Source organism: Anolis carolinensis, chromosome 6, assembly GCF_035594765.1.
Source record: "Anolis carolinensis isolate JA03-04 chromosome 6, rAnoCar3.1.pri, whole genome shotgun sequence".
Classification (NCBI taxonomy): domain Eukaryota; kingdom Metazoa; phylum Chordata; class Lepidosauria; order Squamata; family Dactyloidae; genus Anolis; species Anolis carolinensis.
Genome location: NC_085846.1, coordinates 77333793 through 77356576, shown reverse-complemented (window position 1 = coordinate 77356576; position 22784 = coordinate 77333793). Strand labels below are relative to the sequence as shown.

The 22784-nt window shown below is 36.6% G+C and overlaps 2 protein-coding genes across 9 annotated transcripts in view; both read right to left on the bottom strand.

Annotated features, from left to right (window-relative positions):
- Positions 1 to 1708: 1708 nt before the first annotated feature.
- The window catches only part of znf385d (zinc finger protein 385D), a 506886-nt gene continuing 485810 nt past the window's right edge, over positions 1709 to 22784 (bottom strand). For 6 of the 8 annotated variants that reach the window (XM_062984389.1, XM_062984388.1, XM_062984387.1 and 3 more), the window contains 4 exons: positions 15279 to 15515; positions 11914 to 12092; positions 8298 to 8399; positions 1709 to 6961 (listed from right to left, as the gene is read on the bottom strand). In XM_062984389.1, the coding sequence (XP_062840459.1) occupies positions 6728 to 6961; positions 8298 to 8399; positions 11914 to 12092; positions 15279 to 15515 (752 nt within the window). In that variant the 3' untranslated portion in view covers positions 1709 to 6727. The remainder of the gene's footprint in view (positions 6962 to 8297; positions 8400 to 11913; positions 12093 to 15278; positions 15516 to 22784) is intronic. The other 2 variants (XM_062984390.1, XM_062984393.1) reach the window with 1 other exon arrangement.
- The window catches only part of LOC134299980 (uncharacterized), a 101396-nt gene continuing 94142 nt past the window's right edge, over positions 15531 to 22784 (bottom strand). Inside the window, exon 2 of the mRNA XM_062984386.1 lies at positions 15531 to 22784. This exon is cut by the window's right edge and continues 27313 nt beyond it. The gene's annotated coding sequence lies outside the window, so the exon portion shown is untranslated.

The window sequence follows — 22784 nt, the reverse complement described above, 5'->3', positions numbered from 1 at the left end:
ACCCACAGACTGTTGCTGGTTGGTGCTGGGGGAGAGAGACCCACAGTACTGAGTAAAATGGCAGCCACAGTTTTACTTCTCCCCCCCTGAGGACACACAATACCTAAAACAGAGCATCCTGCTCCTCACTTCACTGAGGAGACTTTTACTTTCACTTTCAATGTCTTCCTCTATGCCTCAGCTTGCAGCACACATAGAACGACCAGGACCTGACAAGGCAAGCCGACCTTGTACGGTGCATCACCACGCCTATCACTATGTCTTATTTTTGGTGTATGGCTTATATTGTGCAAATGCTAAGAAATCCTACTATGGCTTATTTTATGGACATGTCTTATTTTCAGGAAAACAGGATAGGTAAATGAAACCATGGATATAGATACAGGGTTAGTATAGCCTCTAAACATGCCGATCACCTACAGGAAAAGCTCTATGTTTGTGTTGTACCATTCCGTTTTTCCACGCAAGAAGAGTAGAACATAGGTGAAGTGTTGGGTGAACATCCACTGTTAACGAGAACAATTTCTTACAATTTCCCCCTTTACAGAATTATTCTCAGGTTTCTCCACACAATGGGATTAGATTAAGCAGTGGCTGGCTATTAGGTGCAATATACATAGAAACTGTACTGATAATAGTGTTCAAAAATGTCCACTGGGCCATTCTGTCCCCATCTGCACTGCTATAAAATACAGTTTGGTTAGTGTAGACTCATACAATGCATTGAATTGCATGAGTCTACACTGACCAAACAATGCAGTTTCATATAACCTTGAATCAGGATCTTTATAGTGCTCTTTGGATATTTAACGGAGTTGAATGAGGGAGAACAAGATCAAGGCAAGAAACAGGAGGTAACATGAAACATCTTTTCTCATCCACCAGAAACCTTCAGTTCTGACATACACACGCTTGGAACTGTGCATTGTCATTATTTTGATCAGTGGATCTCAACCTAATAATTAGAATGGTTCTCTAAGAAATCTTAACAGCTGGTAAACTGGCTGGGATTTCTGGGAGTTGTAGACAAAAATACCTGGGGACCCACAGGTTGAGAACCATTTATTTAGATTGAGGGAGGTGGGTATCTGGAGCATTGGAAAGATTGAAGATTGTTGTTTTCACTCATGGAATGCTTCCCTTTGACCCCAGTTCTCCTTTATGGTGCTGTTAGGGATGAAGAAGGCCCAACACCTCACTCAGACTTCCTTCCTCATACTCAAACTCAGTTTGGTGGCCTCAACTACTCAAGTTTAGTTTCCTTCAGCCTTGCATAGATGCTTGTGCTTATCTTTGTCCAGTTGTATTTGAAGTTGGTAGTCACCATTATTTTGTTGTTTCTCTCCTTCTGGTTTAAAAACCAATGTATTCTACATACCTAAACCTAAATTAATTAGTAGTCCCCATGAGAGTGAGCACATTGAATCAATCACTGAATTGTAAATCAATATTAATGTGTGATCAATATTTATCTGTGGCCTACTTAGCTGTAATCTAGTTGAGACTACCAATTGAATTTAGGCACTAAGGAGTTCCCCTACAAGTATGTAGACACCAACATTGTATTTTTAGACAGTCTTTTCCCACAAGAATACCTAAGTTTGCAATTACAGTGAATGATGTTCCCAGCAACAGTTGTTCCATCACTAACAAAGGTTCAGCGACTAGTATTTGGTGAGGCTACAAAGCACAGAAAACCTTCCACACATTCTTAACATTTAGGCTTCATCCTTTATTAGGTAGTGAATAAGAGACATAGAAAGGATTGTTTGTTGCTTACAGCTGAAGTCTAGGAGAGACTTGTAGGTGAGAGAAAAATGTTTGCATACAGAAGTGGAAATGCCAAAGAAAGAAAGAAAGTTAGTAAGAAAGAAAAGTTTCAAGCAACTTAAGATAGTATGGACCAGCTGATGGAAAGAGTAGGAATGACTCTTTATTTCTAGAAAAACAGTGATTATCTGTGCCATTTGTACTGTGCCTCCATACAGGCCACAGGTCACATGTGTCAGAACAAATTTATTCATTAGCATTTTGACAGGGTGGTGGCACATCTCCAGCAGCTCACACATGTCTTCATCACATTTGCATTTCTTCATATTATTTCATCTGCAAAAAGGTCTTTCCAGGACAACCTGATTTTGGATCACCCCTAATATTCTATGGCTTGGGTCTGACCACAAAGAAAGGCCCCATGGGCCTATAAAGATTCACAAAGCTTGGTTTGGCAAACCACTAGCATGTATGTGCCAGAGATCTGAGGACATCACCCCTAGCTACATTATGAAAGGATAAAACAGATTCCTGGAGCAGATCTTACATTTGCCATGGAGATAGCACCAACAATAATCTCAATCCATACAGAAAATCATCCTTTGACTAACATCTTGTATCTCCTCCCTGCAGTTATGTCAGTAGTCCCTCTCACTTCATGTTCTCATTGGCTGCTGGAAAGGAAGAGGAAAATGAAAATGTGGAAATTTTGATTTTCCCTTTACATTATAGCCAAAGCAGAGACAGCACCCTGTGGAAAGGTTATGGTCAGTAGCAATTCAGCAAAATACACTATATGCTCAGGCTTTAAGGTTATACCTTAAGGTTTTATTTTGAATTGGTGTTTGCTACTGGCATAATTAATGCAGTCTAACCATTTTGCTTACAAAAGTGCTATTGCAAAGTCCCAGTGTTTTGGAATAAATCTGCTATTCAGCCTGGAACTAATGAATTTTCAGTATCTTGGAGTACGAATGTTGAAATTTAGCTTTAGCCTCCTATTATTAAAGGTCTCGAGCAATTTGCCTAATGAAAGAATATCAAAATCATATACACATATAAAATCCTTGATGGACGTCCTACCTCTGGTTAAAGATTGAAATAGCCAGTTGTGGCTGGTGGGAGGGGGGGGGGTGCTTAAATTTCAAGGCACAAACATTTGCAAGTAGCATGGATACAATATTTCTGAATAATTCATTAAGAGCAATCTTTTAAAAATAACACATAATTGACAGATGTGACTCTTTGGGTTTGGAGGCACATATTTGGCTGGATCCAGAATTTTCTTAGTTGAATTTCATTCATATGTTCTAAGTACTGATAATCCCTTTTCCTATAATCCATTGCTAAGGGTTTGAATTGTAGATAGTCAAGGGATGTTATTTGCCTCATGGGTCACTCCAGGGTCCACATTGACTACCAGATATGCCAAAACAAAGCAAAAACAGAAAGTGCCCAGAAATGTCATAGTAAAAGTGGGCTTTCAAAATGTCAAATGAGATCAGGGAGCTGAAAATTATTTCAAAGGTGGATTAAAATTCCTGAAGATTTTCATCTGAGAAAATCCATCTGTAGAGTTGTTGTTTTTTTTTGCTAGAAAAAAAGAGTCACTGTGGGGATGGGGGTTGAATGCCAAAACAATAGATTTGGGACCTAGATGTGACTTCCGCACTGTGCTTAAACCAACCTTGCCATATGCCATACAAAACTCTGTTCCATAGCATCAGGATACCCTTTATAGCAATGGGAAAAATAGTATGTCAGGGGTTGTTTATGTGATAATTGGTGAAAAACTTTGCTCTACCCCACTGCCTTTCAGGGGAGTCTCCACTGGATCCAAGCCACAAAAAAGGAGGGACCCCTTCTAGAAGCAAAATATCTCTTTCTGATCATGGAAGGACAAGTTTGGATCCAAATCTTTATTTTTGTAGCATCATAATTTTTCCTCTTCCTGCTTTTATTTTATAATTATGTATATAAACGAATGAATGTGTATGTAGAGTCATGCATACACATTCTCAAAAATGAAATCAAACCAGCCATGAATAACTCTTTGGAAAAGCACAGTAAGGATAATAAACTCCAAATGCTAATTTAAGAAAAAGACACATGAATCTAGCAAATCTATGGCCAATGTTTTGCGTCACTTTCATTTTTAAAATTTTTGTTTAAGCTCCTGCTTCTCATTTCAGTTAAAACATGAGTGACGTTTTATAGCTAAAATCTACTTGCAGGCAATGCTGCTGTTTCTTAGTATGGCTGAATATGGCTGAACAGACCTTCTTGGCTTATTATAATATCCTCTGTAACTCTCTCTGGTAAAAAAAAATGTCAGCAGCAAATATCAGAGAGTCAGAACATGTGCCTTTCCTTTTCACCTTCTCTGCTGTTTGTTGCCAGCCACTTTATGACCCATATTTAAAACTGAAGGGATATATATATATATATATATATATATATATATATATATATATGTTTAATATATATATAATTATTATTTTATATATAAATTATTTTAACTCTACTGTATGTACAATAAAGCTTTATAGATCAACAATTCATTTTTTAAAAACCTCACAGTGAACCGAAGTCCTTCAAGAGATTATTCCATAAAGTGTGTGTGCTGCTCTCATATGATTTATCTTGCGACTCTTTAAATTTTATCATAGCACTAGCAGCAATGTGCAGTGCACCCTTCCTACACAACCCTCCCGAGAAATGTGCCTTCTTTGTCCTGTAATGCTTCTATTATTGTGATATAAAAAGAAGTACATTACAAATCTTAAGTGGGTCCCTTTGCTGTAATTGAGCACCAACAAAGTTAGCAAAAATACCTTTTTAGAACACAGCTTCTCAAATCCCCAGTCAGCATGGAATTGTTCAAAAAGATATGCTTCTACATCTATAGTATTTTTGCCCATCCTTAGCACCCACCACATGGTACACCACTGGTCTACGTACAACCAAACAACAAATTAGCAAATAAACCCTGGGGGCTATGTATGGTCCCAAACTTGAACTTTGTCCACTCCAGTCCTTAATTGACAGAGGTCTTTGCAAGTGATTACCAGATATATTATTAGCTGCTGAAATACATAGTATATAACTTCCATATTACATCTGGGGGAATTTATGTCCTCTACTATTTTAAATAGATTTCACTTTCATTTCTTTTTCCCACAATAGACTAGGGTTCTGGTTTGGTCAGCGAAGACTAAAGATTCTCAACAGGAAATTATCACTGATTCATCAAATTATAACACCTCCACATTGTGGGGAAAAGCTTTGATATCAAAACAGAGTAAATACTAGTATTAGACAGTGAGGTGAGAAGAGACTTTGGAAAAGGTAACATTTTTAGACCAAACCCACAGCTAGTATGCTATGTGCTGGTAAATCTTTCTGGCCCTTGGTAGGAATTGGCTGTCATCAAAACATATGACCTCTTGAGATCCCACACATTTACTGGAGACCATGACATGTTCATATTAGATTCATGGTGCCTAATCTGTACACCTGACATGCACACTATCCCAAACCAGTTTTTACTAAAAAAAATCCTTGTCAACCTTGGTTTGAAAGCAAGGTCTGGGTTCTTTTGCTTATGCCACCACTGGTTGCAGCTATCCAAACCAACGTCTATAGGACCAAAGTCTGTAATTATCACTTTGTGATTTGCACACACTACCCTAAATCCAATTTCTAGTTTGGGTTACAGTAGACCAACTAAATCAAAAGGATCTCAGTTGACTTACTATTCAGCAACTGATTTAGTGGGCCTACTCTAGATCAAACCATATTGAGGCCACTGTCTGTTTTCAGTTGGTGTGATGACAAACCCTAATCTTGAGAAGAATACAAGAACTTATATAAATGGCTGAACCTTTCCTTTCTTTCTTAGCAATATGTCTTCCACCCTTATGAATAACACTAAAGGATACATTTTGAAATTCAGGGAAATACTGAAAGCGGCTTGTGACAAGGCAAGTTGGTAGGGTAGAGGGATTACAGCTTGGAAAGAATGGAACAGCAGAGCTTAGAATGCTACATTTTAAAGACTCCCACCCTCTGAATCCCTCAACTGCGGCATTCGAGGAGTTGAAGTTCAAAAAATAGTCCTGAAAGTAATCCAAAAGTCCCACCTTGCTTGCAGATGTTCTCTTCAGTTCCAATGCTGTTTATTTAGTACTTGCAATGAGATTATTCCTTTCTTAATATCTCTTCCAAAATGCCATTGAGCACTCCATTTTAAAACAGCAAAGAGGCTAATACTGCAACTTCACTCAGATGTAGGTGCTGTTATATTCATCTGACTTATTTCTCAAGAAAAGTGGGTCTAGGATAATACCTAGACTTATGGTCATTGTGATGGCTTATCAAAGAGATGGTGGATTAATGTCTCCTCAGTTTATGAACCTGGTGGCATACATAGAGACACAATACTAGTGTTTAACAAGACAGCTATTGCATCTACTTTTTACTCAGATAAATACCCAGGAAATGTTGACTTGGCAGGAGCATTGGTAAGAGTTACTACTATTCACAGTGTTTGATTCCCCCCCTCCTTTTATTCTACAGAATTAAGTATTTTATGTACACTGGAGCCAGTTAATGCCCTTTAGACAATTCTGTTTAGTTGTTTCATAAGCAAAAATGCCATTGCAGGGGAGATATGTGCTGAAAAGCACAGTCAAAATTATTTCATACATTTTTAAAATATATAGATATATATATATATTTATAGCTATGAACCCATGTCGCAAGAACTCTCAGTATTCAAAAGGACTTCTCATCTACAGAAATGTTTGTTTGTCCTCTTTAGAATTTGTTCTGGTTTCTTCATATTCTTAACATATATATATATCTTAAACTATAAATTAACACTGCATAGTTCATTGTTCTTGTTTTGCTCTTGCTCTGAAAAATTATTGCAGTACAGTTAATTCCTCCATGGAATTCAGTATGGGGCAAAGAGGACAGGTGTGTGGGTGGTCCGTATAGGCCCAGGGGCCGGTCGAAGAAGTGCTGGAGGAAGTGCTGATGTCTGAAAGAGGGTTGCTGTTGGGGCCGTTCGGAGACTGAAGGGAGAATTTACAGCCACAGCAGCAGCTGCTGCAGCAGCAGCCAGTGGGTTTGGTAGGATCCGTGGAGCCATTGGTTTTGAAGGTTCCTTTGAAAATACAAGTTTTACCTACAGAAAAAAAGAAGAAGAAGAAGCAACAAGAATTGCTTTTTGTTTGATTATCCAACCCCCACATTTCCTTGAATAAAACAAATGAATAAAATTAATTTCAGACACAAAAGCAGAATAAAGGCTTTTAAGCAAAGTAACAGAAAAAACAGGAGGCGGGAAAATAATTTACATTTTGCATGCTCTGAACTTTTGCTATGGCAGTCCCAGACACTGAGGGGAATTTTTGAAAACTTGTTTAATCTACATTTCTGGGAACATTTTTTTTTAAAAAAATCCATATTTTATTATCCCCTCCCTCTCACACACCATGGTACATTTATTCTCAGCCTTGCTGTGTAACACAGCAATTTAGGTTAGTATTTGCATGATCTCCTACTTATTCATTAAATGTTAACCACACCCTTCTTTCAAGATTAAGATGGAGATTTAGGCCAAGTTTCTGCATCAAAGCATATGTCACAATCATATGTCCTGTGCTTCTGCCAGCTGCTTGATAGCTACCTGGAGGAGGGAGAATAATCGAATCCTAGAGTAGGCTCTTCCAACACTATGATTCCCCTTCCCCCAGTTAGCCGTCAAGCCTCAAAGATTCTGCCATGACTATACTGGGACAAAGAGAAGTGACTTGGCAGCAGCTGGCTGGACTCAGGAGTGTTAACTACCATGCCGGGCATGAGGGTACTGCCCTTTCAAATGAGAATTTTGCCCCACTCTAATGACGTTTTCTTTCAGTCCCCACATTTCTAGACTTTCAGAGAGTAAGACACTGATTTTCCCCCTCAAAAAATACTCTCATAAGAGAAGAGAAATGAGGTTTCTCTTCCAGATGCCCTGTAAAATATGGGGTACAGATCCCAGAATTATCCAGCCATGCTGAATAAGGGATTCTCTGAGTTTGCACTCAAAAATCAACCAAATTCTGCTTATAAGGCAACCTTGGCTTAGAAGAAATATAACCAGAATTATTCTTAAACACAGTTGTTTTGCCATAATGGGAAAAGTCAGCTCACTAAGATACAAATGAATTACAAAACTACCATGTTTCTATCAATACAGTACTACTCCCATGCCCATGGAGCCAGTACCCAGTTTTGCCTATCCACATCCAACAAAATGTGCTCTACCTAAGAATTTTTTATGGGTCCTCTAGGTATTTTTAAGGTATGCTTCTGCTTAAAGTTACCATATAGTCACATTGGAGGACCTCTATGGTAACTTCCACTATTATCTATGATTTCCTGTTTTCATGATAAGTTCAGAAACACATTCCTCGTGGATATGAGAGCCATACAATATAATCATAAAAGACAATGCAGAAAAATAAGTTGCTTACCCCAAGGGGGTGCGTTCCCTTCTGGAGTTTGTTGTAAGGACTGTATTTGGGTTTTGGGGGCTTCCCAGCAGCTCTGTCTTTGTGCCTTCTACTGCTTATGTGCTGTTTAAAAGGAAGTATTCCTTGTTATCATAATTCTAGAAATAATATGGTTTCAGTTGTCTTTCGCACTGTACACTTCTGGCCACCCTTAAACAATTAGTTTGATATTTTGCAATGTCATACTGATTATTCCCAATAATATATCTATTTCAGTTTCCCCATCTGATGTATACAGAAAAAAGTAGTTTCTCTCACGTTAAAGGATTAATAAAGGACTCATAAAAATTTTGCTGGTTTATCTGCAATTGGGAAAGAATATGATATGTTCTACTTGGGTTAGCCAGGGCTAGGTCTGTAAAGAGCCTAAACAAAACTCCCTTTGGTGAACACATATAAGTTGGACCAATTTTGATCTGAGACATGTTTCTGGGCCTTTCTTATTTTGTAAGCTATTTCATGAGGGTGAAAGCCCAAAACATTGGGATAAAGTAATGGCCTGAATCCTACTGGTGAGTTCTAACTAGAATAGACTCAATGAACAAGCTGTTGAATGAAGAATCCAATTGTAGATATACCCAACTGGTTCAAGTCAAGACTACCAATAAGATTTAAGTAAATGACATTCTCATCCTTTGCAACCCCTTTATCAAGTTAAATAGGCTTATGGTGTTCTGACTGTGAAAAGCTTTCCTTGGCTGAACTGATGAAAAGTGAACATTTGGCTATTGTTCTAGAATAGTTTTGACATGACAGGCGGGATATACTTTTAAAATATAACATAATGAGATAAGAATTCTGAATCATGTGCTATTTTATTTTTAGGATGGTCATATAAATATGTGAGTGAAGGAGAACCCGGGCCAATTTTTTCTGGCTCTTCTTCACCATGAAAACAAGCTGTGTCCACTAAAGTTCTCTCATCTACCCAGCTGCTAAAGTCATAACAGCCACATGCCTCTTTGCATCTGATCATCCTAGGTATTACTATTGATACTTCTCATGAGAAGCATAATAAGTGTCATAAACACTGTTTAGGACTGGGATGTGAGTTGCCTTTGTCTCTTTGCTGTTTGTTTTGACAGAGTCCATCCATATGAATGAGTGGTTCTCTGGCTGCTGCTTCAAATTGCTCTTGATGGCTGTGGCCTCCATTTGGTAAACAATCTGCTTGCAGCGTCTCATTTTGCAGAGGAATATCCTGCCAGGTCATGACTGTACATCCAATATTTGGAAGGTTCCTTAGAGGTATTTCACGCTCAGACTGTTGGCACAAATGAACCATGCTATGTGGATGTATCATTTTGTTGCTTCACCTGGCAACCATCAGTGGAGAGTGAACTGTTTGTCTGAGGATTCATCTGTATAAGACTTGGCGTGCCTTTTTTTTAGTGATGCCTCCAAAATGTGGGAGGGTGAAATTTCGACAACTAAATGACCTAGCTTGCTATGCTCAACTGGCTTCTAATCTGAATGACATCACAATTGTTTCAATTCTTTTAAACCTCACACTGCATGTTAAACAAGAAAGGGAAAATCCCATTGATTTGTTTGGGTGGCAATGGAGGTTCTAGCAGGGGAGCGCAGCTATCGTATACCCGGGACCGAAGACTGGAGACCTCGGTACACTCCTTCTATACCTGGGACGTCATCCTCTTCCACCGAGCGCGCAGCTTCGGGAGGGACGCACATGGAGTGGTGAGGGAGGAAGGGGACACCCGCCTAGCCAGCCAGATCAGCCAAATCAACCCTGGCGATCAATGGGGTGACAGATGTCGCAGCCAGATCGCCCTCACTTCCATGGTTTTATTGTATGTATGCATAAGTGTGTACGTATTGTATGTTTTACATGTTTTGATATGGTCAAAAGTGACTAATCAATAAAGAATTGTTGTTGTTGTTGGGTGGCAAAGGCTAGATGAACAATGGTGAAAAGATATAGGTTGGGAAATCTCTCTACCTTCTTCCTCATTTCTCTCTAGAACTCGGAATATATTTTTAAAAAACCTAGCAAGGATGGATAAAAGATAGATCTGAATGTGCTGCTGGATCTTTGGATGACTTGCATTCAATATAAATGGGATTCTGAGATGATGAAGAGAATTTTCTATGTCACATTTTTTCTAACCGAACTAAACCAGAAAATTTGGAAAGATTTGTGTGAACATCTGAAAATAACACTTGGACATTTCTGTATAATGGTTCTAAGACTCAGTGTAGGCCCAATTGCATCTACTCTTGGGATTTAATATTTAATACATTTAGTAAAATATTAAAACTTGTTGTAGCACACAATTTTATCTTGCCATCCCATAGTGAGGAAAGAATTTTCCTTCTATTTTTTTTAAAATCATGAACCATGCTAGAGGAAATCTAATCAGGATTTATATTCTTAGTTTCTGACACCATAGAAATGACTGGTAAGAGATTTTTTTTTCCAGGCATCTGAGTCTCCTTATTTGACTGCCATTGCTAAAGTTGCCAATGTACCTGTGCCAAGAAAAGAAAAGAAAAGGGCACAGAAAATCCACTAGTAGGTACTGAGAAATTCCACTGCCTCCTGAGAATGTCATCAGAAGAGCAAAAGGATTTCTAATCTTTGGAAGAATAAGTTTTATCAAGCCCAATATCATACTTTTGTAGTCCCAAAGAGAATTCAACTAACTATAAGAGCAACCCACACAGCTGAGAAAAGTATTTACTCTTCTACAGAAAGTACACCCCCACTCCCACATATTTGGTTACACAATACTGCTGAACAACATGACAGGTGGAAGAGACAAAGAATTTTAAGGCATTCTTAAAGATTGTAACTTAGACAGTAATTTTCTACCTATGCCAGTTTTACCAAAAAAAAATCTTTAGCAGGAGGGAAATGTATACCCAAACAAAATAAAAGTATTATGAACAACAAAAATCAATATGGCACTGTAAAGATAAAAAGAACTAAATAAAAAAACACAGAATTGGAAGACTAATTTACCCATCACTGTGACTAATGGCTTCAGGAGCAAACATTCGATCCTACAGTCAGGCTGCATTCAAATGGATGCTGCACTTTCTCATTCTATATGTGCCCCATTTTTTGAAATCAGAGTATACTTTCATGTGTAAATCAAAGACAGGCTTTGGGGCCAAAATTATGGATTTTGATATGACCCATTGATAAGTCATTGTACATTCTGCAAAGAGAAATGTGCAAATACTGCCTCAGGAGCCAACCTCTCCTAACCACCACCATTTTACTGCCCAGATATTCATAACGGAATGAAGAAACATCATAAATGAGAGAGTAGGGGGAGTTGATGGTTCTTTTAGCTTTCCTAGGCTTTCACCTTATGTCACGAATGAGAGATGATTCCAAATTTTATATAAGAGTTACAGGACAGTACTTACATTGACCTATAGATAAATTGACCTAAGTTTTTTGGGTTGATATTTTGATAACATTTTTATGTATACATGAGTATATATAGCAATCAGTAACAGTCTGTTGCAATGTGTAAACTGAGACATCCTTATTCTCTTTGAATTTATGGGAAAACGGGTAATGAAACATACATTACTATGGAGTTACCTGTTTAAGTTGTGTCTCAGAGTTGACATGCACATCACAAATTTCACAGTGAAATGTTTTGTTCTGAAGTCCTGTGTTTCCCTTATTTATGGGTCCTTTCCCTTTCACACCTGCCCTGGGAAAGGCTTTGATCGTTCCACTTCCATTTCGAGCTTCTAACATAGTTTTGTGCTTTGTGCCTGGGGATATTAGACAAACAAAACAAAAATCCTCTTAACAAGTTGTTGGCACCCTCTCTTTCATCCCTCTAGAAGTAGCTGAGTGGCACCAGAGACATAATCTGTATTCTCCAAAATACTATGATAAAACCTGAACTATGTGTAATATTTCATTAACCTTAATTTAATTACTGGATGACAATCAGGTACATACTGAAACAAACTGCCATCAAATTTTGCTAGTATGGAAGGGGAGACCTGACATGACATTAAATGGCTTTCTCATTTCTATGATTATCTGGTATTAATGAAATTTGCACTGCCCTGGGAAAATAGAACCATGATAACTTTTGACAATGTTGGTCTGAGCTGCCAATACACTTTTCAGATCACTTTCTAAACAGGAGGTTGCCATCTTGCTGATGATACTTAAATAACTGGCACTCTCTGAAAGGCATGCTTTCTGAGGAAACTTGAACTACAATAGAGTCTCACTTATCCAAACTAAACAGGCCAGCAGAACCTTGGATAAGCTAATATCTTGAATAATAAGGAGAGATTAAGGAAAAGCCTATTAAACATCAAATTAGGTTATGATTTTACAAATTAAGCACCAAAACATCATGTTATACAACAAATTTGACAGAAAAAGTAGTTTAATACGCAGTAATGTTATGTTGCAATTACTGTATTTACGAATTTAGAACCAAAATATCACGATATATTGAAAACATTGACTACAAAAATATATTGGATAATCCAGAAGCTTGGATAAGCGAGTCTTGGATAAGTGAAACTCTACTGTATGTGGGACCCATTGAAAGCAATGGAAACTATGCAACAATATCTTTATCTTTCCTAATATACTTTTCTTTCTGTGATTCTTCTACAGGAATAATGTTGTATTGAATTACATGCCAAGACTTCAACAATGAGTGTTAGGCTGGTTTGACTTGTTTCATGCCTTTACTCCCTAAATAGTGGGAAGTCCCTAAGGGCCCTTCCATGCTGCTCCTATATCCCAGGATCTGATCACAGATTATCTGTTTATTCCAGCTTATCTGACAATGGGGACTCATATATTCCATTTTAAAGGAGGTAATTTGTGATCAGATCCTGGGATAAAGGGCAGTGTGGAAGGGCTCTAAGAATCCAGGGTACCCTTCTTAGGAATGTAAACAATATTTACAAGTGTTTTTACCGTCAATGGGAAAAGGCATCTTCACATAGTCTTACACATTATGAGATTTTTTGTGACTTTTCAGACATTTTGCAATGTGAAACTTTCTACAAAAATATTACTTGCACAAAATATTGCATTTTGAACAAAATATATTTTTGCACAAAATATGTTGCACTTGCAGAAATACTTTTCGTGTAAAAACAGATTGTATTTGCACACATCTTTGAAAAATAATCAGAAATTCTCATAATCTTTTCATTCCTGTGCATAAGAATGAAAAAAAGTTTATCCCTTAAAGAACTGGGACAAAAAGCTAAGTTATTTGATGCATTTCTTTGTCCATTGCTTAGTATTCATTGTCAGTGAGCAGTGGTGTACTAAAGAGACTCAAAAGATAGTGTGATCTTACTGCATGCAGGAGTGTGGATGGTGATTAAACGTACAGTGGTTTAAAAACATTGAAAACATATGCACAGAAACAATGCTAGATTCCAATTAACTGTGGGAAAAATAATGCCATAGAACAACCTAATATTTAAAAATAACACTGGTATTCCCACAGTTGCCATAATAGCAACTTTAATAGTAGAATTGGAAAAAATATCCAGTTTAATAGGAAAGTTCCAAAGGAGGCAAACACCATGATTCTATATAAAGTGAAGAATGTTTGGAAACTAATGGAAAGACTATGGCACTATGGGCGGCACATGTATATCCATTTTTTATGTTACTGAATCATTTTCAATATTTGTGTATTAGAAAACTATTTAAAGTGGAAATTTTTTATTAGAATTAGGATCAATAACCATGTTGAGAATAGTGATGTAAGATGTTCATACTTATAAAAATGGACTGGGTGCAAGTTTGCAGCTTCACAAGTGATTCCAGAATAAAATACAAGATCACCTAGAGACGTGAAATGTATTAAAAATGGATGGCACCATATAATCTTCTGACTGCTGTATATAATGCAACCATTATAAATATAAAAAACATTGATTTTTTAACAACAAAAAATTAAATATTTAGATAATGATTGAACAAACCGGTTTATTTCTTTGCAACTCTCAAAATCCTAACATTAATTCTAATTTGAGCAGTCTCACTGAATCAATGAAACTTACATATAGTTGAATTCCCAAGTCCCTTGAGTGAATGAGTCTGCTTTAGCTGATTTGGCCAAATAGAGATACATCCATTCTCTAGTTATACTTTCATATTATCATAAACATCTGGATTAAACAAAATAATTTATGGACGACAATATAAGATACAGCACAGGAAGAAGATGTTGAATTTGAATTATGTTTTCTCCATAAAAATGCAAATAATAATACCGTTATACATAATGGACACTGATATATTTGTTTCACTGAAACATCTGGGTTACATTATAGCCTGATAGTTAACTAATTAAATAGTTGAATAATCTCTTAAAGTACAAGATTCATTTAGAAATGGAGAATTCTAGTTTTGAACATAATGGAATTTTCTTAGACTTTTTCAAGAAAATTACATTCTATATGAATGCTATGTTGTCATATTTTATAGAAAATTTGGCACCTAAAGGCTGTTCAATAAATACATATTTTAGCTAATTAACATTTTTATTTCATTTGTTTATGTGAAAAACCCCAAAAGCTAATTTGTCACTTATGAAAATTGCCCAGTTCTCCGAGTTTGCCTGCATTGTCTTGTGCTTCCTGTTTTCCATACAAAAATATTGTTGAATGCTCAGCTTTCTATTGTAAATAAATAGAAAGAGGTGAAAGAGGGCGAAAGAGAAGTCACATTGACCCAAAAACTAAGATTGGGAATGTAATTTAGGGAACTTGAGAAAACCTATCACTGATGTTTTTCTTTTTGTGAAGGACTTTTTTCATTCATGTTTATTTTTTAACGGTTAATAAATTCTGTGTAATAGCTTGTACTATACCACGTCATTTTTCCCCCTGCTGTAAGCAATCTAATATGATCGGGGAAGACAATTTCAAGATTCTATAATTAAGAAAGACATTGCTTACCACTGTTGTGCGCCTCCAACTGTGAGGCAGAGTTGACAGCAACCTTGCATAGTGAACAATAAAGGAGCCGCTTGGCCTTCTCTTCCTCTGTCTCTCCCAAGGTACACGTGTTGCTGCTAGTGGCTGTTGTGGGGAGTTTCTCTACTTTAGAGGTGATTTCAGTTGTCATGACACTGCTTTTCCGAATTTCAACCATTGTGGTTGTTGATATTGCTGGCACCTCTTTTGTCGGGTCTGCTTTAAAATGAAAAGAAGGCAAGATGAAACAAACAACTTTGCAAACATTGTCGGATCTGAAACTTGACATGGGAAATAGCTTTCAGTAAAAAGAACAAATTTCTAGGGAAAGGAGTTTGTGGCAGCAAATGTTATGTCACAGCAGGAGCAATGTTATGCCAACAAAGTCTTATGTTCCTTTGCCATACGCTGCAAAGCTACCCCTGCTCCAAGATATGTATTGTTGCAAAGTTTGTCCTCCATAATAATTAACCGGTAGTCTTGTTGAGACCTGGGGAGGACAGAAATAGTATTTCTGTATCTATATGCTCTCGCAGCCAGGCAAACACTTTAAAGAAGAAGGTATATAGTGATTTGGTTGCTTTTTGTGAGAGGACAGGGATATGTAATTTCAGCTGAAACAGTGTTTACAAACCAAGGGATACCCCATTAGAGTGAAATATGATTTACATCTAAATACATTTAAATGTAAATATTTTTAAATCATTCAAATATGCAGTTTGAAAAAGTAAATGGCTGTGATAAAATTCTGAATTATAATGATTAACCTATAAGCTCCCAAGGAACTCAAATCATGACAGATATATTTACAAAAAATATTTCTTTAATCTTAGTCCTATTACATTTCTCTTCTAGCATCCCTTCCAATCACTGCACAAGTGATAATCTAACAGTAGTCTGGTGGAGTCAAGAAATACAGTGCCACCCCCAAGTGAGAGGCAGTGAGAGGAAGGTGATAGCGGCTTTGAGTCTCCTGCGGGAGAGATAAAATGGGGCAAAATAATAATAATAATAATAATAATAATAATAATAATAATAATAATAATAATTCATGCTGCTAAAATATATTCCCAGGGAAAAAAACCTTCAAATTAGAAATCTATGCAAATATTTTCTTGTAGACAAAATACGATATTCAGCATAGGGAATCCTTCCTATACTGCAGAACTCCAAAATGTCACCTGCTAAGCTGAAAGTAATCACCGGTTGAGTACTGTGGCCTACAAGTTTAAACAACTCTCTGCTCTTTTTTATCGACTGTCCAGAGACTGTGGAATGAGCTACCAGAAGAGATTTGATAACTAAAGGAACTGTCAACATTTAAGATAAAATTAAAGGCCTATCTCTTTCAGCAGCCTACCCAATCAATTTTAAACTATACATTTTAAATTTACCTTCTATTAGTATTGTTTTAATCTTCATACTATGTATTTTAATAGAGTTTAATAATATTGTATTTTATCTGGATGTTTTAACTTTGTTGTACCCTGCCTTGAGCCATGAGGAGAGCTATTAAAAACCCTCTTGAATGCAACATCCTGGGCTTAGGTGGCTGAGAAGAAAGCAGGGAAACACCAAAAATCGGGATATAGGCTTGAGATGGAAGAATTGAGGTGGTCAAAGCTCTGTGGTTATGGTGTAATTGTCCCAAATCCAGACTCACTACAAGTTTGCTTTGGGAATTTTACAGAGACCTTCTAAATTTGTTATTTTTTTTTCCTGAAGGCAAGAAATGAAGAGATCTAGTTCTTGAGAACTTCTAAAAGTAGCATCAACATGGGCTTCAGAGACATACTGGAGAATGTTTTATCACATCCTTAGAATGGAATAGATCTCTGCATTTCTTTTGTAAGGTATTAGAATATATTCATTTTCCACAGTCACCACTTCTTTCTGTGATTTTCCTCTTCGAAATTTTAGTTTTACATTTTCAGCATGATTAAAGTGTAAGCCATCTCTCAATGCAGGAGACAATCAGGTCTAACAACCTTAGAGGTGAAGCAAAAAATGCTGCTAAAGTCAGGAGATATAATCATGCAGTATAATTAGAGTAGCCAGCCATGCTCTCTAGGGGAAAGGTATGAAGAGTAGTAAAAGATGAGAATAGACCATTTATTCGTCTTTTTAAAACTCTTCTTGCCCTTTTCCACCATGTGTCACCATGTGACTAATTAATTTGCCTGATGCAATTTGACTTTTAAAATTACTTGCTGGGAGAAGAAACAATTTTGATGCATGGGCTTTAAAAAAGAGACCACTAACATAAAACTTAATGGATTTTAAAAACAAATACAAATATTCATGTATTTTTTGACTGAAAGGATACAAATGAAAAGAAAGAAGAGGCAGCATTATCACTTGCTCAGCTATCAAATCCCATTATTTCTGACTCCATTATCCCATTATCTATTATTTATATGGTGCAGATGCCTCAGTTATGCCAAAATTTTTCAAAAACCACGATCTCAATTTATGGCAAACATCAACATTTGCTTAAATGTATTTGTATTTGTGTTCCCTTCATCTGGGATTCATTTTCTTGCCATTTATATTTCAAGGCAAATAAAAAACAACACTTTCTTGTTGCTCTCCTAGCATTTATGTGACAAAAATTATAGGAAAGTTTGAGAAAGATTTAACTACTGTACATTGCCCTTAAACTCCTCTTTTTCATGGCATCCAGTTTGTATCCTTCCTCCCTTATTAGAAACTCAGAGCAATACCTGGAAACATTTAAGGCAGTGGTCCTCAATCTATTGGTCCCCAGATTTTTTGGCCTTCAACTCCCAGAAATCCTAACAGTTGGTAAACTGGCTGGGACTTCTAGGAGTTGTAGGTTGAAACACCTGGGGATCCAGATCAATGACAGTGACTTCCAGAAGACTGGCCCATGAGATGTATAGTTAATCAAGACATATAGTTAATCAAGCTGGGCTTTTTTATATCAAAGTGTCTTTCTCACACTGGATGAAGTAGTACTGTGGCACCTCTATTCACATGAATGTACTTTCTTCAAAAAAGCTTATGTACTAAAATCGATGTTTGGGAATTTAAAAGAAAATGAAAAAGTTCTAGAAACATGATATCCAGAATCACTATAGCTTATAAAACTACATTTCTTCATAAGTGATGTTCTGTGCTTCTGGAAATGAATAATCACAGGTTTCATAATGTGGCTATATTAAAACCAATGGAGCAGGCTGGGCATGATTTCCATTAATTTTAATCTAATGTACATTTACATTGAAGAAAAGCTTTTAAAATCCTTAGTAGTATAAGTATATAAGGATAGGCTTTTTGCTATGAATAAGCATGGTTTGATCAGATTATGATGCATCACTATTGCATAAGACATTGAACTACGAATGCAATTATTTGCTCATTTTCTTCTCAACGGAAGCAAAAAGTAATTTTATAATATTTTTTCCACTATTAAAAATATTTGAAAACTGCACTTTTTGAAGAATATTTGCAACTTGGGATTTTCTCTGCACAGAATCCACATGTGATTATTTTGTGTAGTTTCCTGTGCAGAAAAGTTTGTTGTCTGCTCAAAACAACAATATGTGATTTTTGTGCAGAATGAGTCCCTACATACAGCATTTTCTGAGCAGGAAACAGCATTGTGCAGACAATGGTGTTTTCTGCTCAGAAAACGCTGTATGTAGGGACTCATTCTGCATATCCAAGCTGCCTTTCCTACATTGGGCTGAAGTGTTATTGTGGCACCTCTATTCTCATAAATATACTGCATGCACATAAAACAGAATCCTATTTCTTGCATGAAAAGTGTTATTTTCTGTGCCAAAGGACCATCAGGAAGTTTTTTTTTTTTCACATCAACTAAGTGAAGATTCTCATCATCCTAGAGTTTTTCTTTTCTTTTCAGGATTTCTCAACATTTGAGAAAATATTTTTCAGATATTTTAAAAATATTCTTTCCATCCTTATATTTGGCCTCTGAAAAGTAAATCATTCACTGGTGGCCCACTGAATGTATAGACAGCAGGAATAAAAGTACTTAATTCTATTCATTTATGTGTTTTCAAAATTATGTCACACCAGTGAATGATTTACTTGAATGCTTCTACACAAGGCCAATTGAAATGAAGTATTATGCATAATATTTGGAAATAAATGTTCTATATATTTATAATATCATTTTATATGTCTATAGTGTTGAGTCCTTGGAGCCACTGGAAGAAGTCCATTAGAAGATCTGTAGAAGGTAATTTCCTCAACCTCCCCTCCTCTCCCTCCATTCTCATTAGCACTCAGAAGTATGTTTTTGAGGATTACTTAGTCCTCTAGAGAAGATACTGAGGACTATGGGGGTTATGTGTGGAATTGGGTGTCCTTTCAGTGCAAGTATCTTGGCATTTATGGCTAGAAATAGTTGAACAACTTTAATACTGTCCTTCAAAATATTAGAGTGTTCTGTGTTCAAACTACATATATAAATGTTATACATGTATGAATGCTGAGTATATTACTGAATAATTTTAAATAGTATACGTATGTAGTATTTAAGATTTTTGCTCAATTAATCATCTGCTTTGACTGACTGAATAAATATGAATAAATTTTACAGCAACAAAGTACAGGTGGCCAATTTGCAATTCTCAAGGATGTGTAAAGTACAGTATTTTAATAAAGACTACCATTCATTTTAAGGAGGCAAGAGCATATTTAATATTTTTAAAATCCCACTCAATTTTAAGAACACAACAGAGATGGTAAACATATATACACATTAATGTATTTCAGGTTTATACCCATCAATTAAATCTTGCTCCTTTCAATATAGAAATTTCATGGTCATGAAAATATAAAAAAATTAATTGCAGGGAATATATAGGCACTATTCATCTTGTATTAAATCAAATCAAGGAAGAAGAAAACATTGCAGTAGGTGTTGCGTGTCACACAGGGAGCATCAGCTGAAAATCCCTCTTCTACACAAACACTGAAAGGTCAGGTGTCCTGTCCTGGGCATCCTAATCCCAAGTATAGAAAGTGGTTGATTTCATTCCAAATATAGAAAACACCACATTACAGATAGCTCCTCCATTGATGTTCAATGGAAGGAAAAATGAATAGCTACTTTGCCCTTCATGGTGGATAAAAAAAGCTCATTTCTTTCTTGCTTGCCAATTCAATGCTATTTGATTCTATTTCTCAGAAAGCGAGAGTCCCTTAAAAGTAAAAATATTTCCTGGGCCATTTTGGTGTATAATGAATCACTCAAAACAAAGAGGTAATTGCTATATGGGAGCATGGCAGAGTGTGTAAAAGCACTGAGCTGGAGACCGAAAGGTCCCAGGTTCAAGCCCCGGGAGCGGCGTGAGCGGCCGCTGTTAGCTCCAGCTCCTGCCAACCTAGCAGTACGAAAACATGCCAATGTGAGTAGATCAATAGGTACCGCTCCGGCGGGAAGGTAACGGCGGTCCATGCAGTCATGCCTGCCACATGACCTTGGAGGTGTCTACGGACAATGCCGGCTCTTCGGCTTAGAAATGGAGATGAGCACCAACCCCCAGAGTCAGACATGACTGGACTTAATGTCAGGGGAAAACCTTTACCCTTAAATTGCTATATGAAAATCTACAAACATACACTTTTATCTTTTTAATATAAGAATTACCTCTTATGACAATGTTTTTGAGGAACTCATGACATTTAGAGATTTTTGACCATTTTTCATTTTAAGTGCATTTTATTTAAATTGACAGTAACAAAACAATGCCTTACTGACATACTATTCTTTCAAAATAACAGTAAATGCTGTCCCCAATCTGAGGTTATCAAATTGAAATTTGACCCAAAGTTCATAACTTCTAAGAAGCACATGTCCTGTGTCATTTCAACAAGGTAGACATGAAGGAGACTGGTGTATATTATGTCCCTTCACTACTGCAATATTTGACAAAGATAATTTAATTTGAAAAATAGTATATGATACCAACCAACAGCCAGTTAGTACTGTACTAATTGTGTCATCCAGTGGAATATGGTAATTGCCCTCCAAACACACACACACACACACACACAAAGTCTATGAGCTGCCATACTTACTAGAAGGGGAAGTTAGCATCATGTCAGTGTGTAATTGTCTGCGTCCTCCGTCTCCCCATGAACACAGGCCATAACATGGGCAACCAATTGGAAACATCACTCTTATTGACACGAAAGATCTCCCTACTTCCACCACCAATGGTTATAAGTAAAGCTGAGAAATTGCAACCCATGCTATTTTCAGAGAACATTTAAGTACAGAGAAATTACCTTTCTGGTCTACAACTACAATCCTCAAGATAGCATTTTCAAGCTGTCAATTACAACAGTATGCAAGATAATCAGTCTAACGTAACGTCCAGCACTAAAACGATCAAGGATTTTCAAATCCCAGGCCAAGTTCATTTTACTGACATATAGATGTATAATCAGCATTTGTTCACCCTTAAAAATACTGTGATGACTCAGAGTTCTGGAAATAAGACATAATTACTATTGATGAAATGATTTTTTTAAAAAAAATATGTGGATGACCTCAATTGTGCTATTTTCATTCTAATGGTCTGAGCTAAATATTCTGTCTTGCAAGCATAATTGTTCTTGCTTTTGGAGCAGCTGTAACAGCTAATACTGCAAGGAATGGAATGCTAGCGTCCAATGAATAAGAATACTTAAAATTCACAACACTTTTTGTTTGTGCTCTTAATCTCAATATAAACAACAGTGCTTAGGAAGTTTGTAAAAGAGAAAACCTTGAATAAAGCAGCAAATATAAATCTAAAAGTTTGTTTTCATACTACAGTGACATCAGAATGCACATACATAATGTTGAATTTGTATGTAAGTCAAAACAGGTACATTTTTAAAATGTAGCTTCAGCGATAAACACACACACACACATACAGGTGGGTCTAAAAGTTTTGCCTCCTGTGTCATAAAAATGTTATGGATGAACATATAACAGCAAAAGTTGCTACAGATCATAGCCTGAATTATTCTCTAAACAAAACTACTGTTCAACATAGCCACCATCAATTTGTACACATTTGCACCATTGAAAAAACCATTTTGGAAAAATTCACGGTCTTGCTTCATGACCCATGATTTTAAAGTTGTTTTAATGTCATTCAAGACATTGAATCTGAAACCACGTAGGTGGACTTTCAGAGGTCCAAAAAAGTAACAGTCAGAAGGGGCCAAATCAGTACTGTAGGGTGGGTGAGAAACTACTGACTAGCCCATTTTTACAACCACCTGCATTGTGAAAAATGATGTGTGTGGGCATGCATTATCGTGATGAAGCAGTGTTTCGGGACACACAGGATGTTATTCTTGTTGATTTTCTGCAACATAGTGCCACAATCAACAGCAAAACCTATGTAACCACCACACTTAAGAAACTTAAGGAGGCAATAAGAAATAAGAGACCATTAAATGGCATTTGTTCCATCCAGCTTCATCACGATAATGCAC